At 32.8% G+C, this 20,506-nt stretch overlaps 1 protein-coding gene across 5 annotated transcripts in view; it reads right to left on the bottom strand.

Moving 5' to 3' along the window:
• LOC126739900 (supervillin-like) overlaps positions 1–20,506 on the bottom strand; it is a 292,907-nt gene that overhangs the window by 202,566 nt on the left and 69,835 nt on the right. For 2 of the 5 annotated variants that reach the window (XM_050445722.1, XM_050445720.1), the window contains exon 1: positions 4,800–4,900. The exons of the other annotated variants lie outside the window; for them this stretch is intronic. In XM_050445722.1, the coding sequence (XP_050301679.1) occupies positions 4,800–4,832 (33 nt within the window). In that variant the 5' untranslated portion in view covers positions 4,833–4,900. Of the gene's footprint in view, positions 1–4,799; positions 4,901–20,506 lie in introns of those variants that run through there. 5 annotated transcript variants of the gene reach the window in all.

A 20,506-nucleotide genomic window follows, 5' to 3' on the forward strand; every position in this document is an offset into this window, starting at 1 on the left:
GAAATATAACCCAAGTTTCTCAAATAAATATTAGTTATAACGGCCTATTGTTATATTGCCGACATATACACGTTTTAATTATGAATTTCCTGATAATTACCGCATATTTTTTTGCTTCAGTTAGGTTTGCAAAAGAGTCTACATAATGGTGCATAAAATGCGGCATAATATATCTCATTACGTGGGTTCCGTGTAAATTGGTTTAACATTTCCATTTGTAAACTTTAATTAATATAACATCGGAAAAAATGTTTATATATTTTTTAATAGTAGTACTTACTATTTTTTTGAGAATGCCATTTTTTTGAGCTCAATTTACCTTATCAAGAGGTCTAGCTAGTTAAAAACGTTTTGAATTTCGTCAATGCTACCTTGAGATTGAGACAAATTCAAATTAAAACCAGTGCAAGACTGCTTTTTGTGAGGATAATTAAAAATTCAGGCTGCAGTAATGTTTAGAATCCAGTACTAACTTCGTTCAATTTTTTTCAATTTAGAAGAACGAACTTATTTTTGTGATTTAGTGGATGTATTCTTTTGCAAATTGCGCCTCAAAAGAGATTTAGCGCTAGTGGAAAATGTCACTTTTCATTCGTATATTCTCATCTTAGTTTGAGAAGCCATCAAAATATTCTAACTGACTGATGTCTTTTTGTAGTATAATCAATAATTTAAAAAAGTTTCCAAAATAGATGTAATTCTCTTAAAAATACTTACAATAGCTCATTTGATTCGGAATAATGTGTAGAACGTTGTGCCAGAAAAGTAGATATGTTCGTAAAAAATTGCAAAGCTTATAAACAATTATTAAAGATGAACGAAACAAGATATTTCGTTTCAAAAAATTATAATTTTTTTTTGTTAAAAAATTATTATAAACCAAGTGTTGAAATGTTAAAAACTTTTATTGTGTCATCTTATTACGTATTTATATAAGGGCACCAGGACGTGAAGAAATTTTTCGCTAAATATTTTATTTTTTTTTTATTTATCACGAAAACGCAATTTTTTTTACATAAATCTTTGAAGTGTTTTAAATACAGCCTAATTTTTTCAAATTTTTAATTAATAAATTAAAAAAAAATAAGTATGATGTACTTTAGCTTTGACGCCAATGGCGGAATGTAAAAAGATCAGGCGAAGGCCCATGTTCAGCGTAAAATTTAAATTATAAATAATAAAGATAAAATTCCTGGTCGAGAGTTTTACATCGGCTATTTTCTGCTCTATACGGGTCTTATTTTAAAATTTCTTAAATATTTATAGCTTACGAGATATCGGCGAAATAACCTACTTTTTTCATCCTGAAATATTTAATTTAAACTTTTGCAATTTTTTATGAACATATGCACGCTTACATCGATTTTGGAACTTTTTTACCTTATTGACTAGACCATGATTGTAACTCGGCAAAATAAATTACAAAAAAATATATAATCTCCAGAAAATCTAGACAGTAGTACAACAACAAATGATGATGTCATAAAAAATCAGCAAACAACTCTGCATATTAGAAACAAAAAACAAAACTGGAATACAAACGGTATAATATCGAACTTGAAAAGAAATAGCAAAAATAAAAATCGTATGAATTAATAAAAGATGCAACTAATCGAAACCAGACAGAAAAAATTCACATTAAAATAAGAAGACTTTTAAGATGAGCATGAAATGGCTGTTTCTTATAATCGTTCTTACCCAAATGGTAGAAAAAATTTCACAACCTCACACCCTATACGATAGGTAATATGGAAATTTTGGACTATAACGTACTAATAAAACATATTATAAATTTATTAAAAATAAAAGCCCTCTCAAGTTTTGATAGTATATACTTAGAATCAGTTACTTATAATTATTACCACAACATAGGAAATATGTACTTAAATCAATTTACAAAAAAAATTTTATGTGAAATGATATCTATGGATCCTATTTTGACTTTTCAGATATGCAAAGCATTTAAAGCTTATAGAATTCGCGTTTGCGAATTATATTTGAAAGACGGCCTAGAAGCCGCCAAGCATGAAGACTCCAGTCCAAGCATCAAGTTCACGTTGGAGTTGGAAACTAAGTCAGCACTGCCCTTCTTAGATGTTCTTGTAAAAAACAACAATACAGACATAAGAACATCGATCATCAACACACACAAGGCAATACCGACACTACAACTCCAATCATCATGGCTCAACAAAGGTGGGAATGATTAAGACCCTGTATAGCAGGGTATCCACAATATGCCACACCAATGTTGATCCAACAGAGAAATATAAAACAACATCAAAGACTTACAGCAGAACGACAACTATTAGGGGATCAGCAGAAATAACAAGGAAAGAGCTACAGCAACTGAAGGATTCTACAAGATTTTTACATCAAGGGAACTACAGGCAAAATCAGGAAAATGGCCAGAAAATTCAACATCAAGACTGTGTTCTCTTCCAAGACAACGATATAAGGTTTAGTATCGAAGACCAAACCAGAACACCAAGAACTGCGTATATCAAATCCCCTGTGAATGTGGAGAGTCCTACATTGGCGAGACAAAGCGACCAAGTCTAGACAAAAGAACATCGAAAGTAGACCCGAACAGGAGATGTTTCTAGATAAGGAAATCAGAACAGGCTTGCTCCAATGGCCACAACATAAAACAATCAAAGCTGTAGCTAGTAGATACGCTTTCTGTAACTCTCTATAGATATACTAGATGTGTCCTAGCTCTTTAATGTTACTAATTAGGTTTTTTTTTATTACAATTCCTGTGATTGACAATATGATTAGTACAGTCCTAACTCTCACTATTTGACGTAGATGAACTATATAGGTCGCGGAATTTAGAAATGTTCTCTTCTATTGTTTGTATTTGGGACAGCCATCTCTATCACCGTGCTTTATATCCACTTATACCATGCCAGGTCTATTATTCGCAACTGTTTGATCGGTCAAGATGGTGCGATCCCAAAAGAGTTTTTAGTTATCGTTTACTAAAATGGTATCCGGGAAGTACTACAGTAGGGAGAATTCTTACCCCGCAAGAGATTTTATTTTAAAGCTAGCTCCTTGTGTATAATTTTCGCATCATCAGTAGGTGCAAATATTTGACATCCTCCTGTTACGTGCTGGATCGTTTCAGAGATTTAGCATGTGTGTCCATATCTATCATCAGTAACATTTTTCGCATCTTTTGCTATAAATTTTAAGTAGTTACGAGTAGGAATTACTTGATCTTGTTCCAGGAAACATTTGACCCGAGACCAGCCAATAGCTTGATGCGGCTTTATCAACATGCTCTTGTATGATCTCGGTAACATGTATTCCGTGTAGGGATTTTTGTTTTTAACTATTTATTTTTTCAGCTGTTGTTGGATGCGTGTAGACGTCACTGAGCACTGAGCAAACTTTCTGTAAAAATAATTTCGTAGATGGGTAACTTGTTGGTCTAGTTGTTTCCCTAAGTCCTCTAGTAAGCCCTCTCCTACCTTCATCTCACGGAAGCAATTCCTTTCGACAGCACTCCTTCGGTTGTGATATTTGTGCTTGGTAAGCAGTGTTTGAATTTTTCTTTGGAAGTGGTTAATATCGGTTTGGCTCTATATGATAATTCCAACAAACTCGGGTAGAAATCTTAGAACCTCTTCTGACATAATAAATCAAATCTTTAAAACTGGCCTTCTAGCTTTAAATTAACAGTTGTTAACCCAATTTATACCGATAAGCGTATTAACTTGTTTTAGCATAAATGTTTGATTAACTTTTTTGTCACGAATGACATTTTATCATTAACATTTTATAATATATAAATGTTAAGTAAAGAAGAGAATACATATAGGTGTCCCATAAGGCACAGTATTGGGTTCTGTTCCGTTTATAATTTATTTAGTTTCTTCTTAAAATGAAAAAATGATTCGTAAAAAAATTTCGTATGCAGACGACATAGCTCTGCTGTTTAATGGTGCTATCTAGGATCAAACCAAACAATATATCATAAAGGATTTTATAATAAATAAAAAACTGGTTGGTAAAAACAAGTTAAACCTAAATAGGAGGAAAACAGATCCAAATGTTCGCAATTTTCTATTCACAAATATAGTCCTATAAAGGAAACCTCTCACACAAAACATCTTGGGATATATCTTGATAAAACTCACAAATATCTTGACAATAATTAAAGAATATAATAAATATGTAATAATTCACAATCATTACCAACTTCTTGCCCCACCATTTTATTAATATACTAAAAAATGTTACATAACTCTTAAAATACATAATTTTCTTATGCAAGTATGGTTTTTATATGGTTTTTAAGGAGTGTAATTTATCACAATAGCTGACATAGGTTAAGTAGGTAGGTTTATCAAAATGTAGAAAAGGAAATAAGAAACAATTACTCTTCAAAATAATAATAATAATAATATATATAATGAAAATGTTTTAATGTTAAAAAATGCAGTACATACAGTGTGTAAAGCAATAGCGCAAGTATTTTTTGTTAATAACATATTTATTAATGACCTTTTCTTAATAAATGTGGTAAGATTTCAGAATATACTAATATCCCACCAACTAAATTTAAAAAAAGTAACCCTATTTCCGTCAAAGGTGTCATAAAGGATGACAATAAAATGATGCTTTTTTATTGTAATGACTAAACTACGCAAGAAAATCAGAATTCCCACGAGATCCAGCTAGTAGTTGAAAAATTAAATAGTAATATTACAGCATAAATGAAGAATATATTATAATTATTGGACTCACCTACTTTCTGTTAACACAAACAAATTCATATAATTACTTACATCTGGTTTTCTCGAGCAAAAACAACAAACCATTTCTAAAACACCGAAATTTAGACGAGCCGACGGATGACCTAAGTTCTAACTTTGAATCGGGACTAACCTATACACCTCAACAGCGAGTATTTACAAAAGATGAAATCACCATGCACCAAACATGGTACATGAAACAGATTCATCGTTACAAAAAAAAAACTAACATTATGAAAATATAATGGTGTAACTTATTAGCATCGAATTTTAGGACGTATATACGTTTAAATTTGCATTTTAAAAAGTCGCAGGTGGGAAGGAAGTTTATACTATTGTAGAACAAGAAGAAATACGTAGTTCATTAATGTCTCCTTTAGCTTACTATTGGGTTACAGTTTTTGTTGTTTAAGTGTGGTCAAAAAAGAAAGAAAAAAATATAATTCGATGTGAAAATCGTGGATGAGACAAATTAAAAAAGATTCAATGTAATGTACAGAAAACTATTTCACCGCTTCATTTCAACCCTAATGTTTGAATCTTTTAAAAATTGCATTTTTTCTGGCAAAATTTACCCAGTTACAATGAAGACACATTATTTAATTAAATTCTTTATGATATATGAATACCTCAAGAATGTTACTTGTGTCCTTTCTATATTAAAATTCAGTTAATGGAGGAATCAGCTTCGTACACCTCGTCCATAGAACTAAGGATCAGACGTCCATGAAATCATAAAGAATGCAGATGGATTCGATCAAATAACGCTATCCCACCTTATAGCGTTTCGCATCTTTTGTTATCTTAACTTTCGTAAACGTTTATCCGTCCATTGCCTCAACTAAGGTGCAAAATTCTTTTAAATTCAATAACCTCCAATCATCGTCATATTTGCTACATGCAAACATTCTCAGAGTACACACATAAATCTCTTGAAAAACAAAAAAATCAGCTTGATTAACAAACACACTGTTTTTCACGCTTAATGTCAAGGTTGGTCAACGTGAAATTGAGATATCGTTTGATTGATCGCGTAAACCGTACTGACACATGAATAATACAAATTTGATGTAGTATGGAAATGAAGCGTAGCTACCACCTAATAGATCTCAGATAAGTGAATTTTTAAGAGCATAAAATAATGGCTTTGCATTCACACATTAAATAAGAAATAACATACATGATTTTACAGAAAAAAATTTAGTACTATGCAGTGTAAGGATAATAACGTTACAAAAACACAGTTACTTCTTCTACAACAAAAACAATACTTCTATTACAAGTTTTGTAAACCGGCTAAATATCAATACTGTCCTTTCGAACAGTCAAACCAAAAACTAAAAACTCATTCCTGTACCGTGTTTGCATTCCTCAGCAAAAAAAACCTTATCCGTTCGAGTCGTTCTTTTCGTATCAACACATTAATATTTATTACCTGCCGTAAACGTTTTCTTTGAATGGTATAAGAATAAAATAAACAAACCGAACGGATTCGTAAAATTAATATAACACTAAGCCTACTGTTCTTTAATATTTCTTACATTCGGCCATCCTGTTAGATTATTCGTCCTCGAATACTCAAAAGAAAATATACAAATTTAGTATCATTATGGCAACAACAAAAATACTAACAACTATTAATACAAATAGTATTCTAAAACACCATTAATTATCTACCATGATATAAAAGTTTATATAGAAAATCTTAAGTTAGTTTCTATATTATTACAGCAATAAATTACTTGATTTTCCACATATGTATTTAATTTCAATACTAAGTCGGATGACAAACAAATAAATCATTACTTAAGATATTTCTGCTTAAACTAATACCAACAATAAGTCAAGTTAACTTCAGATAAACTGGTGCCAACGGCTCATTAGATATTGCCAACTGCACCAAAGCCAACACCAACTAAATTTCAACCAATGCCAGCTGCATTTCAACTAATGTAAATTGCATTTCAACCAATGCCAACTGCATTTTAACTAATGCCAACTGCAATTTAACTAATGCCAACTGCATTATAACCATTGCCAACTGCAATTTAACTAATGCCAACTGCATTTTAACCATTGCCAACTGCAATTTAATTAATGCCAACTTAATTTTAACCATTGCCAACTGCAATTTAACTAATGCCAACTGCATTATAACCATTGCCAACTGCAATTTAATTAATGCCAACTTAATTTTAACCATTGCCAACTGCAATTTAACTAATGCCAACTGCATTTTAACCATTGCCAACTGCAACAAGCCCAATGCCAACTACATTTTGGCCAATGCTGACTGCATTATGGTCAATGCTAACTGAATTTTGACCTATACTAACTACTCCCGTAACAAAACCCATGGTTTCATTTTATCCACAGCTACTACCGTCTTAAGCCTTTTAGAGCCATCTCTCAAATCTTCGACTTGATAACGGTCGTTAAATAGTACTTTGTCAACACGAAAGGGACCCTTGAACTTTGCTAGTAACTTTCTACTACTGTTCGTTGCTGGGTGATCGGTTCTAAGAACCATAACCACGTCGCCTACTCTGTACTCTTTTGCTTTGGACCTCTTCTTATCAAACCTCTCTTTCTGAGCCAACTGCTCCTTTGCGATGCGTTCATCTATTTTGGTTCTTAATACACGTAAATCAGTACGACTCAAACCTTCCTTCACAAAATTCAGAATTTTCGACTCCGCCACTATTTTGCCCTTATAACCTGCGAGAGCTTCTATTGGGGAAACTTTTGTTGTTTTGTTTGATGTACAATTTATTATACTCTGGATTTGTTTTACGTACTTATCCCACGATTCTTCTGAATCTCCACCAGCTGTGGTTGCCAGACAGTTTAAAACTGTTCTATTCACTCTTTCGCACTGCCCATTGGCCCTTGGCGTGGCAACTGCATTTAGGACGTGCTTAACCCCATAATTCTTACAAAATGTTCTGAAGGTCTTAGACGTAAACGCTGATCCTCTATCAGATATTAGTCTAGAAGGCGCGCCAAATAAATAAAATAAATCCATCAATGTTTTCGTAACATAACGAACTTTAGTGTTTTTGACCGTTTCCAAATATACAAATTTTGTAAAAGCATCTACTATAACCAAAATATATTGCTTCTTTTTACTACTACACACAAAAGGACCCAGGTGGTCTATGTGAAGCGTATGAAACGGAACAGGTGACTTTTCAATAGGATGAAGCATACCCTGTTTTTTTCCTGAAGGATGCTTGTAATATAAACAATTCAAGCATGCTTTAATGTATTTTGAAACAAATTTTCGCATGCTTGGAAACCAATAGGTATCTGCTATTCGCTCTAAAGTTTTTTCAAGCCCTAAGTGCCCTGCATCATCATGACACAATCTGCAAATCTGCCACCTAGCGGTTTTCGGAACCACCCAGGCCGTTTTGCCGCACCCAAGCTTCTTATAAACTTTGCCATTTTTAAGAACATATTCTTTATTATATTGATTAGCATTAGAGCACTCCCTTTTTCCTGACAAAACCTCGCTAATTTTAAAAATCTCTTCGTCCTGTAGTTGAGCTACGGTGATCCAGTCTCCCTCGGTTAAATTTACGGAAGCAACTTCCACCGTAGGCACTGCATTCCGACTCAATGCATCCACATGCATCATCTGTTTACCAGGTCGATATTCAATTTGGAAATTATAGTCTTGAACCTCAAGCCACCATCGCCCTACTCTGGGAATTAAATCTTTCTTAGTGAACGTTGTTCTCAGGGCATTACAGTCTGTAACAACCTTAAAATCTAAACCAACTAAGTATGCTCTAAAAAACTTGAGAGCTAAGACTACAGCCAAAGTTTCTAGCTCATACGAGTGATAAAATTTTTGGTCACTAGTAGTTTGTTTACTAAAATAACCAATTACTCTCTTTTCTCTATCTACTTTCTGAAGTAAGATGCCTCCTACTCCATTGGCGCTAGCATCCGTATGGAGTTCTGTAGCCAAGTTTGGGTCAAAGATCGCTAACACTGGCCTGGATATTAAACATGCTTTTATTTTATTTACAGCTTGAACCTGTTCTTGTGACCATTCCCATTTTATAGCTTTCTTTGTAAGCCTTGTTAACGGCTCTGCCAATGTCGCAAAGTTTGGAACAAACTTACGGAAATATCCAGCCAACCCCAAAAACTGACGAACCTGCTTAACGTTTCGTGGCTCGGGCATATTTTCCAACGAGGCTATCTTTTTATATCCGGGTTTAATTCCATCTTTAGTGACTTCTCTTCCTAAATAGTCGATATTAGACTTAAAGAATTCACACTTACTCAACTTTAACGTAAGCTTATGGTCACGTAAAACTTTTAACACGGTTTCTAACCTACTCAGCCCCTCTTCTACGGATCTAGCTGGAATAATAACGTCGTCAATAAAAGGAAAAGCTATCTTGTTTCGTAATTCACCTAAAACATTGTTTACCAATCTTTGAAAAACAGCTGGCGAATTTGCCAAACCAAACGGCATTCTGAGGAACTCGTAATGCCCGTCTGGCGTAATAAATGCAGTCGCCTCAATAGACTTCTCCGCCATTGGCACTTGATAAAAGCCAGAAGCCATATCAAGTGTGATAAAGCAATTATGACCTCCTAAACGATCCAGCTGATCATCTATTAAAGGGAGAGGATATTTTTCCTTTACCAACTTGGCATTCAATCTTCTATAATCAATCGCTAAACGATAATCCCCAGTTTTCTTTTTTACTAAAAGTACCGGGCTCGCATAAGGTGAAACCGACTCACGTATAATATTGTTATCTAACAAATCCTTAACAATATTACGTAGTATTTCCTTTTCAGAAATCGACATGCGATAAGGATTGTAAACTACGGGCTCTTCACACTTAAATTTTAAAGTCATTTGGGTCGAATCAGTTTTACTCAGATCTTGCAGCGAAAAAGAAATGCAGTCACGATATTTGTTTATTAGTTGTAACAACTGTGACGTTTCGATATCTGTAACTTGCTGACCAATTTTCAACATATCTAATGTTATAGGATTCACTTCCACTATGTTAACATCATAGTCCTCTAGAGCATCAAAATTGAACGGTTTTAGTGTACGCAATGTTAGCTTGTCACGCACCTTCAACATCATAATATGTTCTTGATTTATAAAGTCGGTACCCAAAATAAAATCATACCGTAATTCATGGTCATCTAACAAAAGCACATTGACTTCGGCACTTGCCTCTTCAACTGTTACCCTAGTAGTAGTAGCCTTCGTTACAACAACCCTATTACCGTTAAAAGAGGTCAAAACTTTCGGTTCGCATGTAACATAATTTAATTGTAACTTTTGTACTAAGGAAAATCTTAAGAGGGAACAGCAACTACCTGAGTCTACTAAACACTTAACCTCACGACCGTTAACATAGGCCTTTTTTACAAACAGATGTTGTTCGTTCCTATTAATTACTTTACAAGACGCCACAATGTCTTTATCTTTGCGCTTCGAGTTCGTTGGGCACCCATCCCGCAAATGTCCAATCTTTTTACATACAAAACATTTCTTTAAAGGTTTTCTACACTGATTTAGAAAATGGTTTTCGCCACAATTATAGCAAGCTACATTCTTCTTACTTTGATTTCTCTTATCACTAGCATACGGAAGAACAGAATATTTTTGTTTAGTTTGTTCGTCTTTAGGCGGAATAAACACTTTAGGACCTTTATCTACAGCCCTAAAACTCGTAGGATTACTACTAATATTACTTAAATAGTTAGCCAGTTCTCCGACCGTCTGAAAATTGGCAGCCCTAGCAGCCAACGCTACGTTTTTATCGACTAAACCTTCAATGACACTATCTATTAAAAATTCATCGGGTATAGGTAAACGAAGTTTATTGAGTTTTGACACTTTTTCGAAGCAATAATCCCCCAAATTTTGACTTGAAAATGGTCTGCAAAGCGCAGCTTCAACTAATAATTTCCCGAATTTTATTGTTCCTGGAAAATTACTTTGTAAGAGTTGCTTAATATCGCTCCAGTCTAAATTAGCCACCTGCGCTGTATCATACCACTTACGCGCATTACCACGTAAGCGATTGGTAGCTAACTTTAAAGTTAACAAATCTTCCCAACCGTGCTGGGTAGCTAGATCGTCCACTTTTTGAACCCATTCACACACAGTCAAATTTTCCAGACTAGGGTCGAACACTGGTATAATTGTTTCATTGACAACCGAGCCAAAAGTTGTCATTTGTTTATTATAACTATGACTTACTTGATCAGTCAGCTTGCTTAGCTTTTGTTCTAACCTCCGGATTTTCCGGTCCTTGCGTTCCTCATTTGACGAAGAAGAACTGGAGGATGGTGATCGCCGGCGTTTTCCTTTCTTAGACCTTTTGCCCATTTTAACAACTTTCACTCAAACTTTTTACAACTCACGTCAAGGAACATTAACATTAAGGGGTATTGCGCACTTTCATTCTCTGTAAACAACGAGCTGTATCACATCACTCACGCACTAGCTAACTTTTACGGTATGTAGCTTATCTCCGAAGAAATATCGCGAGTATTATCCCACCGCTGCTATGTAAGGATAATAACGTTACAAAAACACAGTTACTTCTTCTACAACAAAAACAATACTTCTATTACAAGTTTTGTAAACCGGCTAAATATCAATACTGTCCTTTCGAACAGTCAAACCAAAAACTAAAAACTCATTCCTGTACCGTGTTTGCATTCCTCAGCAAAAAAAACCTTATCCGTTCGAGTCGTTCTTTTCGTATCAACACATTAATATTTATTACCTGCCGTAAACGTTTTCTTTGAATGGTATAAGAATAAAATAAACAAACCGAACGGATTCGTAAAATTAATATAACACTAAGCCTACTGTTCTTTAATATTTCTTACAGCAGATACAAGCAAATTACGTTCATTAACTAGATTAGTGTTTGTTAATAAGAATAATCATTGTTATTAGTTATTTTTTAATTGACAATTAAAGGTTATATAGCGCTATGATTTGCATTTTTTGTTATTTATTCAACGAATTTTTCTACGTGTCTTTGTAAAGACTCAAAAGATTTATAATTCTCGCCTCAATGGTGACTTAATAGACGAGCGATTTGGAGGTTATCTAAATTTATTTGCGTTTTGTCATAAATCATTTAACAAAAACAATTTATTGCGTAAATTGACTTTAATGAAATACATTGTAACGGCATGTTTGACATAGTTTTGCTGAATTATTTATTTTTCCGACCGTAATGGATTATTATTAATTTGCTTACTAAGAAAATGATTTATTATTCTTCAATCAATTGTGATTGTTAGAGGATCTCGAAAACTACCAGTATGTTTTTGTTTTTAAGATACTTTAAAGAGAAAACTGTAAGAATTATTAAATTTCAATTATTTTCAAACGGATTTTTTCCACGGAGCAGGAATATCACGTCGTTAATTTTAACACAAGCATATTGTTTTATTACGATCACTATATTGGATTTGCTCAGCAAGACTCAGCAAGAGATGAAATTCTTATATTTTTCATAAAGAATGTTTATGAAAATAGGGCAGTTTGTACACAAACTAAGATCCCTATGATTACTGGATATTTTAATAACTAAAAAACTTAGTAAACGTAGACACCTTGTGAATATTTTCACCCGTTTCATGAAGAAAAAGTCAACTTTAACGAACTAAGTTTTATATCAATATTTTTTATTAAACATCATGGAAAAAGTGAATGGTCTCTGTTTTAACCAGGCTGTGACTCGGACTCAAAGATACTTGTAAGATCTAAGATAATTTTACTCATCCAATCTAGTAAGTCTTCAAGCCAAACGGTAAAGAGAGAGGGCCGGCCTTGTTGGGCTGCAACAATTTAGTCAAATGAATTCCGGATTTAAGAAGTGGGGCCATTGATATTCTTAGATTTCTTCAGATGTGGCTAGAACTCCCTAACTCCTAACTGCATTTTTTCTGCTAAAAGGTGAAGGTGCAAAAACTTCTTAAATATATGTCGACTGCCTTTACATCTTTGGCAAGAGAATGATGAATATTATTGACGAGAAATTAATAACTGAGAGATGAATTCATACCACCAGCACCTTTTCTACGAATGTAGAGTGACAAATTTCACTGTGCAGCTGATAAGTAGGAACATTTTGTAAACAAGGAAATAAATAAAATTAAAGAAAGATGAATGCTAATACTGATCAAAGTTTTACTAAGCATATCTATCATTGCATATATTAGATTACCAGCGATGACTCTAATAGTATTTTATAGTAAAGTTGAGAAAATTAAGGCTCAAAGTATGAAGTTCTTCAATTCTCTATCAGAGTTATTAGATAAATTTTGATAAGAATGCCGAATTTGAATCAAGATACTTGCAAATCCAAGATATGAAGGCATGTTTTTTCATTTTGTCTGTAATTTGATGATGTTTCCATACATGTTTACCGACACCAGTGGCTAAAACTGCAATTTGTCTTTGAATTTCTAGAACTTTATAACATTTATATACCGTCTCTTCATTCATCAGAAACCAACTTTAACTATGCCGCACCATAGCTCTCTTCTCGCGTAGTTACTAATACAGGGTGTTTCAAATTCGACCCGCAACATAAGAAGCTCAGATTCTATAAGAGATATGAAGATGGTTAAATTAGGGCAGAGTTGAAAATTTTTGAGCTTAGCAATATGCCGTTTAAAAAAAATAAAAATTCTAAATTTTTCAGAAGATATTCGCAAAAAATTTGAAAAATCGATTTTATTTTTTTCTTAGCTTATTTCCTTTCTGATCTTCACATAATTTTCACTTTTGCATTGCCACACTTTTTCGTGCTACATGATGGTGTTTCCAGATTTTTAATACGACTTTCATCATCATTTTGTTTTTCCTTCTAGGGACCATATTTAGTTTTTGCATTTTTAAATTCTCTGCACAATTTCCTTTTTAATAATGAATCACAAGTTTTATTCTTTTTAGTTTTAAAAACGTGAATTCTTGAAAAAATACCTGTAAATATTTCAAAAGAAACTAAATTAATTTATTTACCCAAAAAAAACTAGAGAAACTTTATTAACAATTTCATTTTATATTGGGTTTATAACGCATTGGTAAATAAATTCATGTTAGTGTATCACAGCATACTGCGACAAATTTAGTTTTTTCCAAAATTTCGGTTTTTTTTTTAAAAAATCAATATTACTTGTAATAAATCGTAAAAAAGGAAATAATGCACAGATAAAAATTTAATATGGCGCCCATAAGAAAAAACAGAGTTGATGATGGTTGGCAAAAGAAGAAAACCGTCGTATTAAAAATCTAAAAACACCATCATGTAGCACGAAAATGTGGCAATGCGAAAGTGCAAATTATTTTAAAATCGGATAGGAAATAAGCGCAGAAAAAAATTTAATCGATTTTTCAAAATTTCGTATTTTTTCGAATATCAGCAATCATATGGAGCAATTTAGAATTTTTCATCTTTTTAAACGGCATATTGTCAAGCTCAAAAATTCTCAACTTTGCCCCAATTTAACCATCTTCGTATCACTTATAGATTCCGCGATCCACATGTTGAGGGTCGAATTTGAAACACCCTATACAATAACTGTTACAATTTGAATAAATTAATGCGGCCTTTTTGTTTGCGCTTATTTGATTTCTGTTTTATTATTATTATTATTTTTCTGTTTTAGCTCGCTGATAGCGGTGTTGTCAATTTCATCGGCCTGAAGGCAAGATGAATTTTGCTATGGTAGATTTAGGAATTTTCGAACAATGTTGCATGTATTCAGTATAACAGATTTCTGTATAGTGACTATCGTCCAAAAGGAATTATTATTATTATTATTATTATTCAAACAATTCAAAAATAAAATTCACCAAAGTCATTATCTGGAATTTGTAGAGGAAATATTTTATACACTGTGAATAAGCATTCGATTATATTTCTTAAACAAACAGTCGAGCTACAGCTATCCTTTTCAAAGGCATGACTTTTAACAAGAAACAAAGACAAGATTTTCCGGCTACAAAGAAAACTTTTACATGTTTCCCGTATCTAGACGCAGATAAATAACTGCTCCATACCCTATCTCATTTGCATCATAAAATGCATGCAACTGCCAAGAATATAAACGAACGTCTTGGTAATTTTAAGGAAGACAGCACCGTCAATTCTGAAACCGTTTTCACTGCAACATTACCTGATTTGGTAGCAATCCAGTCCAAGCCCAGGATCCACAAGAATTGAACTGAATTTAGCCAAACTAGAAAGTATAGTCCTCTTAGTGCATTGAGAAGATGAAGGAACTGAAATTTCATACGTGAAATAGTCATCTTATAGTAATCAATACAAACCAAGAAGTTTTATTGAAGACGACCCTACACTGTCAAATGAAATGGGCTGTTGGTGTTCCAATGGCGGATTCTTCAAAAGCTCTTGATAATTACTTGCCCATTTACGCAAGTGAAAACCGCCCAACTTTGGCAATTTAGAACGTTCATATTTTATGCTATTAGCTGCCTGTAAGTTATTAACACCAAATGCAACCGTGTTCAACAGAAATATTAAACAGAGTATTCCTCAAACTTCCAAAAAAGCATTTTAAAACCTCTGACCTCTTCTCGTAGTATTTCTAAGAACACTTGTCAAATATCGGCTGAAAAGCAAACTTTATGCAGCAACATCACAGTTCAATTTTGCCCCAGCACAAAGAACATCGTTACGCGACAAATCATCATCGCATCGAATAGCGCCTTCAATCAAGTGCAAATGCAATCCTTTTTGATCACACAATGGTGAGGAGTGAAATGTTTTCCTATTTCAACAATAGGTGACGTCCAGAATCAAGATCATTTTTCATAAAGTTCTTATAAAAACTCAACAAAGCGGGGTTTTTATACAATCTATTTTCCAACGAATAAAGCCTACGTAAAGACAACTCATTAGATTCGCCGAAATATGGATCCTTTATTTTAAAAGGTAATAAAACATATTTCGATGATGAATTGCGAAAAGTTGTTTGTGAATATGAAATTGTTACGGCTCACATATTCGAAGATTCTTCTGTTGCTTCCCAAGGCTCTTGTTGTAAAGCTAGCTATTCATTTTAATTTGTTTATATCGGTTAGCCTACAGTTCATTTCCATCTTTTGCAGGCGACCTCATCTCTTTAAGATTCAGAGCTACGGTCTTTTATGAATTATTGGAATGAACCTCAACTTTTAACTATTTCAAGAAGCTGCTACTATCAGTGACTTGGAAGTAAAGTTTAATTCCTAAATGTCTTTTACTGGACTACCCCACAGGACAGAAAAGAAATAAAAATAAATAGATTTTTTAGGGCTTAAATTATTAGGGCTCACTTCTCTACAGTGTACTACTACGGTGAGAAGAGAATAAGAACCACTGAACTGCCAAACACTTAATTAAATTGCACCATATAACATGCGCAATATCAGCCCATCTTTGACTCTCGCATGAGATGCATGTAAATTCTTAATCATTTGGCACAATCGACACACAGGGGATTTTAAATTGCATGGTTCCATATAGTTCATGCATATATACAGAAATCATTGAAGGCAATGTCTGATAGACCTGTGTTGTTTAGCCCAGTAAATCAAAAGCGTAACTAATTCTTTCGATTTTTAAATTGATAAATAATAGCATAAGTAACTGGATTTCGCACACCTGAATATGATTTACAAAAAAAATAATATACTATTCTTTTTATCGCTTCCGCTCCGCCGCCATCTGTCTGATAGGAAGCCCCAATTATCCAATCAGATAAATCTCCTTAAAACAATAGCATGATTTACGGTTAAATTAAAAGGGAAAAGAAAGTATGTGTTTATATCGAAAAACAATCGCAAGCGGCGGTGGAAAATAATGGGCGACTCCATTCCCATAATTTGCGAACCTCCTTGGAATTATTCTCGTTTGAGATGATTTAGGTAGAGCCCACCATTACCGGCTATCAATCAAGATATACCAGCATGGGAAATATTTTCTTTTTTTTCCGCGGTTTCTATATATACTCCTTTTTTTTTAAATAAATCACAGACGCAACCGGTTTTTATTAATCAAAACAATTTAGAAAAGCGATGATATTTTACGGTCATACATCCGGTGTATAAGCCATTGACGAGCATTTTTGGCAAGGAATTGGCATGCGGTATAATACAAAATGTATTTTCGTTAATTTTGATGTGAGGCGATGTGCATCTGGTACAAGGAGAGAGGACACGCCCGGTTTGATTATTATTAAAATAAGTAGCGTATCTATTATTGAAAATGAATATTACCTTGTACTTAAATTGTCATATAGGTTATAGCAATCTTGAGAAAATTAATATTCATGAACTATCTTGGTTTTAAGAGAGATATGTAGACTCTGAAAAGCTGATTTCGATGTTCATTTTCTGGTCATTTATTTTCCTTCTCTTTAAGTCTCTTTAATCCTCAAGTATAAATACCGAATAAATCATTTATTCTTATATAAATAATAGCCGCGAATATAGCAGCTGTACTCATCGAACAGGATAGAGCGAGGGACGGGTACAACTGGCGACATCTCAGAACGCACGTGGAAAGTTAGCGATTGTTCCGGAACAATGGTCAACCTAATATATAAGGAACCCTCGCCGTTAGGACAATTCCAGTCTGAATATGTAAATAAATCTTTCCACTCTTGAGTTACTGTGTTTAGTGTGTAATCAACCATTAAATACTATAGATATATCTTTTTCCAGGAGCTTTTTTTTTAACTAAGACAATGGTATATTTACATAATTTAATTTATTTATAATTTAAAATCAGCAATACTTAATTGATAGTTGGAAAATATCACAGATCCAGAAACATTCCTCATGGATGAAATGCTTTAAAACAATAGAGTTTTATTTATCTTTTATTAATCAGCCGTACATGTTTGGTAATTTATTCTTATTGCATTATTCGGAATAATTCTTAAATTATGAAAATTATATATAAAAAAAAATATCCAGTGTTCAAAGGACTTATTTGAACCCTTACTTCCAATTTGGAGCTATGGGAATATTTATTAAATATATTTATTTATAAGTTAATTTTTACAACCACAAAACAACAACAAGTTTAAATAAGGATCCAATTGAAAATTTATTTTCAGTAATAGGGAACAGGTGTGGATACAAGACAACATCATTTATTTAACAACTTAAGATTTCTTTGCAATACAATATTAATGTAAGGTTACAAAATGCATTGAAAACCGGAAATTGCGTTCAAGGGTATTTAGATTGTATTGAACCAATTAAATATAAATTAGGAAAAGTAGCTGTTACTTCTTCGTCTTTTTAATAACAAATACAACTTTCAAAAACGATTATGGTAACATTAATATGAATAAATGTAATGAAATAAATTTAGAAACTTACAGTAATGTTTACGTGGTTGGATATTTCGGCTTTAAGATGTTGAAAAAAGAAAAGCATAAAAATAATTGTAAAGATTTTTTACTAAAAAGCGATCCAGAAATAAGCGATGATAAAGAATTGTTTCTACCTAATAAAGATTTTGCTTGTATAAACAATATTTCTTGCACCTAATAAATTTTTTACTTTAACATAAATTTATTAAACTTTTACAATTTGAAGGTGGCTAAAATACTCAGTAATAAAGTACTGAATTTACACACCCTCCAGACTTTATAAAACTGACATTTTTGTCAATCAACATTTTTAGTGCTCAAGAACTCGACATATAATAGATTTTGAATAATTAAAAATAACAAATCGCGCCCAAATATTACAAGTGTTACAAAATAAGGAAGAAAGTGGTTCCTTCTATTAAAACGGGGACATAAAAATGTAATTTAAATAATAATTCTAAGCAATCAATGTTATTGTTAATTAATTTAATTAAAGTCATTAATGTGAAATATTTTCTAACGGACAGGTGGACACAGCAAATTCAAATTCGTTTTGAGGAAATCCTTGCTGGTGGATATTTATTACCACAAAAGTTTATGCCATCCTTAAATGTACATAAGAGAAGTATAACCTTTTAATAGTGTTAAAATAAACCCTGAAGACTTAGATGCTGCAGAAACTCGAGCCAATGATTCGTTATTCAATATGTAGGTTTTTTCTTTATCGCTAGAGATATTATTGGGTTCTTTTAGGAAATAAAAGTCTGGATGGCAGAATAACAAAAGAAAGAGTTTAATAAAAAAGTGAATCAAGTAGAGTTAATAACATGAATAATAAAGTGTGATGATAAAACTTGTTTTACATAAAACCCGCTTAATTAACTTCACACTACACGACAGCGTCTTATTATATTTACGTCTTCGATTTATTTTAAAAATCCGTCTTAGTTACGTCTTAATTCGTCTTTAAAATATTCAAAATTATAAAACCGGGAGCCGTCTTCTCCCGTTATAATTATAAAGCTCTTGCACGGCACCAAAACCGTCTTTTTTGGTGATCCCGCGACTTTACGTCTTAAACCGGCAGATTAGATCGACTTTTACTCTTCAAAGACTTCGACTGACTGCCTGTTTTTCGTGTCCTCATTTTTTAATACGTATTAAGTACTGAGTCAGCTTTTTCATTATTCCCCTTTAATCGCCGTCGTACCGTTAACAGAAATCAAACGGGTTTTTGAGTCAGCAGTTTCCACAGATTCGGTTCGGCAGTATCAATTTTCTGAGAACATTCAATATTGTTTTAACGAGCGCAAATTATATATCACATCATCATTTTGAAAGAAAAAATACTTTTAGAATATAAAGATAAAGAAAAGCTTACACTAACTGATTATGCTATTTTAATTATAAAAAAAAATACTATCCTACAAATATATAACGAAATTCAACTGGCCTTTATTTAATGAAAATGTCATCATGCTACATTTTTTTCGCAAAGTTTTAACCCATTGTCAGAACACCATTTATTTACAGAATCAAGATTGTACTGCAACTTTTCACAATAATTATATTTATTTACTCTTAAATATAGCTTAACATCATCTGCATATAGCAAAGTCACAATCGAGTTTAGCACCAATATCATTAATAAAATAATTAAAGGGTCCAAGAACTGATCCTTGAGGGACACCACCGGAAACTACATTATAAGGAAGTGATTTGGTGTACAAAAATATAACGCAAGACAAATAAATTCGAGAATGCAACATGATGTAACTTACTTAAAAGAAAAGCATGATCCAACTGGTCAAAAGCTTTGGTGAAGTCAGGTCATATGACATTAACTCAATTCCCATTGTCTCAGTGAGTGTCACAAAACAATATCTACAATCTCTAATGACAAAAGCAGGAACCAGAGCGGGACTACCTATGAATTTTAATTCTCTTTAATGCATTTACCACTTTTTCTTCTGAAAAATATAATATACTAATATTCGGCCTACTACTACTGCTTTGACTGAACTCTGTAGAGTTATAAAATAAAAAAAGATTTTTCAGAGTAATCAGCACATATCGTCAAGACTTAAAAGAATTTAAATACTCAAAGTTACCATATTTCTGGTAATAGCTATTCTTTAACTTTAAAACCTTTATAGCATCTGAAGAAAACCATGGATAATTTCGACTAGGCACAGCTTAACATTTTAGAAAAAAGGAGTGGATTTCTTGGAATGTTTGAAAAATACTACCAGAAAAAATTTTATTAATCTTATTCTGCAAAAAGTGGCCATATAAGCAGAATCTTTAAAAACAAATGAGAACAATGTAACTTT

The sequence above is a fragment of the Anthonomus grandis genome, chromosome 8, assembly GCF_022605725.1.
Source record: "Anthonomus grandis grandis chromosome 8, icAntGran1.3, whole genome shotgun sequence".
Lineage (NCBI taxonomy): Eukaryota > Metazoa > Arthropoda > Insecta > Coleoptera > Curculionidae > Anthonomus > Anthonomus grandis.